Source organism: Arachis duranensis, chromosome 9 (assembly GCF_000817695.3).
Source record: "Arachis duranensis cultivar V14167 chromosome 9, aradu.V14167.gnm2.J7QH, whole genome shotgun sequence".
NCBI classification, from domain to species: Eukaryota; Viridiplantae; Streptophyta; class Magnoliopsida; order Fabales; family Fabaceae; genus Arachis; species Arachis duranensis.
Window position 1 is genome coordinate 21897667 of NC_029780.3, and position 7227 is coordinate 21904893.

Here is a 7227-nt window from a genome sequence, read left to right on the forward strand (position 1 = left end):
TCACCTCCAATAAAGCCCAAATTAGGTAGACCCCCAAAGAATAGAAGAAAAGACAAAGATGAAGGAGGCTCTGGTTCCAAGACAAGAATGAAGAGAAAATATAACCCCATACGATGCATGTTTTGTGGTAAAGTTGGACACAACAAAAAAGCATGCAAACTGAAGAAACAAGTTGATACTAAAGAAGAAGCAAGGTTAATGTTGTTGTAGCTTGCGGTTGTTGATCCTAACACAGAAGCACCAAATGAACTCCCAAATGATGCTGCTCATGTTGTCCCAGTTAACCCTGTTCCAGTGTCTATTTCTCTACCACCATTACAATCGAATGCAGCACCACAGATAGTAGTGGACCAACTAGAAGAAATCCTAGCCACCCAAGAGACATAACCATCACCACCCACTGAAGCTATAGCGGTTTGATTAGTTACTTTATTTTCATTTTCATATACCTGAATCTGTGATTGTCTATTAATAGATTTACTCCATGTGTCATGCAGGCTAAAGTGAGAGGAAAACCATCCAAGCTTCAGGTCTCCAAGGGAAGAGGAAAAAGGGTTGTCCCTCCCTAACATGCTGCAACAACTGCAACAATTTTATATTATGCTGGAATAATCAAAGGATCTAGTGCTGCGACAACCCAAAAGCTTGCAAATCTCATGACCTTTGTGCCGACTCCAAGGTTCAAACGTCCAAGGAAGAAAGATAGTGCTATCTAAAAACCATTATTGGAACATATGCTTTTTTTATAAGGCTATAGATTAAGATAGTTATCATGGTGATAAACATTATCTTGTTCACTGTTTTGTAAGGCCTTGATAAACACTATCTTATTCACTTTTAAGAACTTTACTATCTTTTGTGGTGACAAACACAATGTTAGCAACTTTATATTAAGACTTTATATTAAGAAATTTTAGAAACTTTATTATCTTCTTATGTCTCTGATTTACCCTTTACTTCTTTAGTAAGTGATGCATAAATATATTTCCTTCATAGGTATACTCAAAATTCAAGTTGCCATTTATAAACTCTTCTGTCAGTTTATAATAGTTTAACCATAATAACTAGAAACAAAAATTCCAGCAAAGTAAAGTCAGCAACCTAAATCACACCACCATATCACATTCACTGTCTCCTACTTGTACATATATGACATGCAAAGTAAAACTCCTACTAAGATGACCATTATCAGACCAGTGAAAATGAAACATATTAACACTCTGAGTACTTTGACTTCTGCTTCTAAACTACCTTTCTCCATGCTAATTTAATCTTTCAATCTTCATAATCAATCTCCAGTTCTACATCAGTTTTTGGGACTTTCTTTGGACCTTCTGCTACAACTACATGTTCATTTTTCTCAACCCATTTAAAAAAATTGCAGTGGCTCCCTTTCTGAAAACATTGAATAAAATTGTTAATCTCACATAAAGAGCGAAAGCCAAGATGATGCTATCATTCATACAAAATTAAACTCACCTGATATCTTGGACAAGTATGAAACAACCTATCTGGATTTTGTGATGTCCTAGATTTCTTAATAAAAGTTTTTAAACCGTAAAAACAGGTTTCATCATTGTTTTTCTTTCTTCTTCGCATGGACGAGCTCGAAGCATAGTTACTATGTGAGTGTGACGGCAACCCACTATCGGGATCTCCACTTTTTCTCTCCATCATGGCGGCGAAATTGATTTTCACCTCCCTCAATAGCTGTTGGATCTGCAACAACACTCAAGCAATGCATTCATTTTCTTGGAAAGAAGGAAATTAGGGTTTATTTATTTGAGAATTAGGGACTAAATTGATATATAACCCTAAATATATCTCCTCAGCAATACACACACAATGTCAGGTGTTATTCGTATTGCCACCTCACGTTCCAGGTCAGTAGATTCTTAACGGCAATGTGAAGGGTTAACGGAAGGACGAACGTGATTTAAAAAAATTCATTCAGGGACTAATTTGATTAAAAAAATTATTTATGGACGAAAATGGAAAACGTGTGATCTTTCAAGGACGAATTTGAATATTAACCCTATTTAGATGTATTAAAGTATGAATTGAAATACGTAAGTAATAAATAAAAATGGAGGAAATTGCTTTGTAACATAGTATAAAATGACTCACTGTAGTATTCAATTAACAGCAGAGTCCATGGGGATTCAATAAACGATGACTCAGATTATGTTTTCTTTTTGAGAAGAGGGATTTTTCAGGAGCAGATGACAAAAATGAAGCATGGGAAGTCAACCATAATGATGATTAAAGCATCTCGAAAGTTATTTTCAGTTCAATTTTATTTTAAATTTCACCAAAAGGCACATTAATATTTTTAGAATTGTATGTTATAAATGGTTATTTGAGACTAAATAAGAGATTTATCACTTATATCTTTAGTTTCAATTCATTTTTTATATAAAGTAAGAAAATTTAATTATTTTTAACAAAAGGGAAATCACTTGTATAAAATGAGATCAGATTCATTTCATTAATCGAAATTTAAAACCAATTCATTTTATATACATAAGTACATATCATATTTAACACTCTAAAAATACTCCATTAGAATTGTTGTAAGACTCTAAGTACATTGGTGCTTCTAAGTGCTATGCAGCTATCAGTCCTCTAATCTTACAAGTTTGAAGAAAGGTTACATAAAAAAGCAAACACAAATTTAATGGCAAAATATAGGTATGATGAAATCATGAGCATATTAATTAAACACTACTGTGGCTTCTCCAACTTTAATAGTCGGGGACAATCTATTCATAAGGTTGGTCTTTGTGCACGTCTCACATGTGATTTTGCTGTCCATAGTAGAATAGAATAGTTGTGGATATAAGAGTAGATATGAAATTTCACCTACAAGAACATTGTTAGACAACATGGCAGTTAAAAGAAGAGAAAAGGAAACTCATGTCAATAATGTTCATAAAAGCATAAAGATATTTTTTTTATCAATAAAACAACATGCACAGAAGAGAAGATATGATTCACATTCAGGCAATCAAAGAAATATTACAGGACTTAATGTGTCTGTCTCAATTGTAATTGTAATTGTAAATTCAAACATAACAAACTACTGCAAATTTGCTTTAATAAACAAAATATATGAGGGTTACTGAAACGTTGATTTGGGTCTGGACATGAGGTTCAAACTCTTTCTGAGACAGCGTTCGACTTGTACTAGTGTCGAGGTGCTGCTGTCCGAGTTCCTCGTGAAGAGGTGGGGTGGTACTTGCAAGAGACTCTGATGTTTAAGTTAGCAAGGATTTTTAGCAGGTTTTGAGTATATTAGAACGTACCTTATACCTAAAGAGTATCATGATATTTATAGTAGAATGTTAACCACTTTTGTTCGAGTAATTTCACCTTTATTAGTGGATTAATCATTCCCTTTATCTTGGGAGTCTAAATAAATCTACCTTTTAGAAAAGATAGAGATAGTGGGAGAAATTTTTGGAGACAATTATTTGTTTAGGCAAGTAGAGATGGACTTGTATTTTTCTTTGCTTGAAAAAGATTTTTACATGGACTCCGAATCTAAAAAGATTTTTCTCGTCTCCTGACTCCAATCAAACCATATTTAAATTCGGAGTCCATGCAAAACTATTTTTAAGCAAAAAATATAAGTTTGGCTCCTTTGCGATATCCGGCCTCTTCAAAATAATTGAGTATAGGTTGAAGACTTTCTTTATAGATTAGGTCTTTTATCTTCGTTGGACCTAATCTTATTTGTTAGACCAAAGTATAAATATATGTGAATAATCAACAGATAAAAAACTAATCATTGACAATAGTATTTATACAGTTAAATTATTGTCTAATTGAGACAGTAACTTCAAGTAAAAATAAAATAGATGAGACATATAAAGAAGAACGGAAACTACAATCTGAAAGTAATAAATTTAGTGTACAAAAATGATACAGTACAATTATAGTTTCTATTTAAGCAGGACCAAAGCAAAAAAACTGCCAAATTCAAAATGACATAAAAGAAGCACATAACGAAGCAGGAGATAAAGTGTATATGCGAAGACAACATTAATATTATTGAGATTGAGTAATTGACACACAACAAACCTTGAATTTAACCGTTTAAGGGTGAGTTTGGATTTGCGTTGGAGAAGAGAGAAGCCATTTGAGTTTTTTGAACGCTTCATTTTTATGTTTGGCAACATTTTTATCCTGTAAACACAGGAGTGATTTCTGTCTTCAACACTGATTTACCAAAAGCTAAAAATTCTAGCTTTTCCGATCTTTTTACGTTGGATTGAACTTTATATTTTATGTACCAATTATGTCCTTCATATTCATATGTTTATTGTTTTTTTATAATATTTTTTTCTAATGCTCTCTTATGTTTATGTATACTATTATTTTTTATAAAATTTTTTATTTTTTTATGAGTTTTTTTACTGTTATTGTTATTTTTTTGTATGGAATATTTTTTTACTTTGTATTATGATTCTATTAATCTTATTAGAGTACTAAAGAATACTGAAAATACTAAAAAAATATTAAAATTTATTTAAATATTTAAGATAAAATTATAAAATAACATAAAATAATTATTTAAATTTATGTCTTTTTAATAATTTTTCATTTAAAAGTGATTTTGAATAATGTAATTCAAACAATATTTAGTTTACTATAATCTATTTTGAATAAAAATTACCAAACATAAACTATATTAATACCAACTTATTTTTTATCAAAATTAATTTTATAAAATCAATTTTATATAAACTTTTGTTTGTAAACTGTAATCCAAACACACATTAAATGGGTCTCCAACTAATAACTGCGTTCGGGATTTGCTTAAAACTCCTTTGTGATAGGATAGCGGATTCAAAGTCCTTACTCCTTTGTCCTTAGGAAAGGAAAAACATAAATAATAATGTAATGCCACGTGTAAGGCGAAGGGAAAGCTTAGCTTGACCGTTGGATGAAACTGAGTGGAGGACAGTTGGTATTGAATCTGAGCGATAGTCGGGGAGTTAGTGACACAACCATTATTCATCCAATTACTATATACCCACTCTTATTACATTCTTACTGTTTATACCCTGGCCCAACGCTAAGGCACAGGTCCAAACGACAGGCCCTACCCACAAGGTTGAGCCTCACAATATACCGACCTTTCTCTAAGAAGTCGGTGCTCCCCACGACTTGCCCTAACGAAGTCAGAAGCAGAGATTAGCTGGCAGATAATAACTGCCCCTAAAATCTCTCAATCCACTTCCAGGAGTCATATCGTAACCTCCATAAGATAAAGGGACGGTTATCCACCTTAAAAGGTGGAACTACTCCAACGGTGGTTATTGGTTCACCACTATAAATATACTGACACCCCTCAGGTATTTCTAAGTCCCAATACTCTTTAGACCTGCTCACACCCTTGTTGACTTAGGCATCGGAGTGTCTTTGCAGGTACCACCCCCCATTCTCTAACACTCACAAGTCGGACAGAGGCCATAGAGGCGCGAACCCGCTCGAAGGCTTCCCTTCTCAGACGATTGGGCCAACCTACCGAGTCCAGCCCATTAATCTCCGGTTACCCAATGTAACATTGGCGCCGTTGCTGGGGACCCAAGAGATCAACCAGTAATGGCGGACAACTCACCAGAAGATGGTCATACAGCATTTGATTCCGAACAAGGAAATCCAGATACCGGAAACCATGACGCGGAGCTGACCCTTCACCAAGGAACCAACGACCAGCATAGAGAAGGCACCTCTGAGCTTAAGAACCCAAAGGTAAATTCCTCAAAAGGACGAGAGTCCGGAAAGGAAGGGTCGCCTCATGCAACCGAGCTGATGGGGCTGGTCCACGGTCACCAAGGTCGTTTGGAACAACTGGAACAAGAATTAGAATGACAACGAGAGGCAGAGCGAAATCTCAGGGAAGAGATAGAGCGATGAAAAGAGTTGGAAGAAAAACTCTTGAAGCTCGAATCTTTCCTTAGAAGTCGAAACTCCCGTGGCGACAGAGAAGAGTCGCCCCTGGAGGGAGAAGACCTGTTCAGTGAGGATATAATGAGGGCAAAAATTCCAAGGAACTTTAAAAGCCCTGATATGAACCCCCTATGACGGAACCACAGATCCGAAGCATCATTTAAGCAATTTCAAAAGTCGGATGTATCTGGCTGATGCTTCTGATGCGACTCGCTGCAAAGCTTTCCCGACCACCCTGTCGAAAGCAGCGATGAAATGGTTCGATAGCCTTCCCCCAAGGTCAGTTACCAGCTTTGAGGACCTCTCGAGAAAGTTCTTGATGAGATTCTCCATCCAGAAGGATAAAGTAAAGCACGCACCGAGTCTCCTGGGAGTCAAACAGGAAGTCGGAGAACCTCTACGAGACTACATGAAAAGGTTCAACAAAGGGTGCTTGGAGATTCAAGACCTGCCCACCGAGGCAGTTATCATGGAGCTAGTAAATGGACTTAGAGAGGGCCCCTTCTCTCAGTCCATATAAAAAAGGCACCCCACCTCTTTGAGTAATGTACAAGAGAGAGCAGAAAAGTACATCAACATGGAGGAAAATGCCAGATTACGGGAGCCAAGCTGGCGACAGGGGCCCCCTTACTCAGCAAAAGAGAAAGAAAGGGAGCCCAAGAAAAAAGAGGAGGTCGGTCCCGACAGGCCGAGTAGGTATCACTCCTATACTCCTCTAAAAGTCTCCCTAGTAGACGTATACAGAGAAATCTGTAATACCGAAAGATTGCCGCCCCCTAGACCCATCAAAAACAAAAAGGGAGGAAGTCGCGGTGACTACTGTGAGTACCATAAGATGTATGGCCACTCAAAAAATGATTGCTACGACCTTAAAAATGTGATAGAAAGGTTGGTCAGGGAAGGCCGACTTGATAGATATCTCATGGAAAGGTCGGACAATCATGGAAAAAGAAAGAGAGATGATGAGGACAGAAGAGACCCACCACCACAAACCCCCGAGAGACACATACATACGGTCTCCGGAGGATTCGCGGGAGGGGGGCTCACTAAGTCATCTCGTAAAAGACATCTAAAGCAAGTTCATCAAGTCGGAAACGAGTCTCCCGACCTCCCAACCATCTCGTTCACCAAAGAGGACGTGCAGGGGATCATGCCCGGGCATGACGATCCGGTGGTGATAACCATGATCTTGGCGAATGCCAACCTCCACAGAACCTTGGTGGACCAAGGGAGTTTGGCAGACATCCTCTTTAAGCCTGCATTCGACAA

General features: G+C 36.8%; 1 protein-coding gene across 1 annotated transcript; it reads left to right on the top strand.

The window, feature by feature from the left end:
- Nucleotides 1-6139: 6139 nt before the first annotated feature.
- LOC107465104 (uncharacterized) lies at nt 6140-6478 on the top strand. Its single transcript, XM_016084095.1, has one exon. The coding sequence runs from the start codon at nt 6140-6142 to the stop codon at nt 6476-6478; it is 339 nt and encodes a 112-aa protein (XP_015939581.1).
- Nucleotides 6479-7227: the final 749 nt, after the last annotated feature.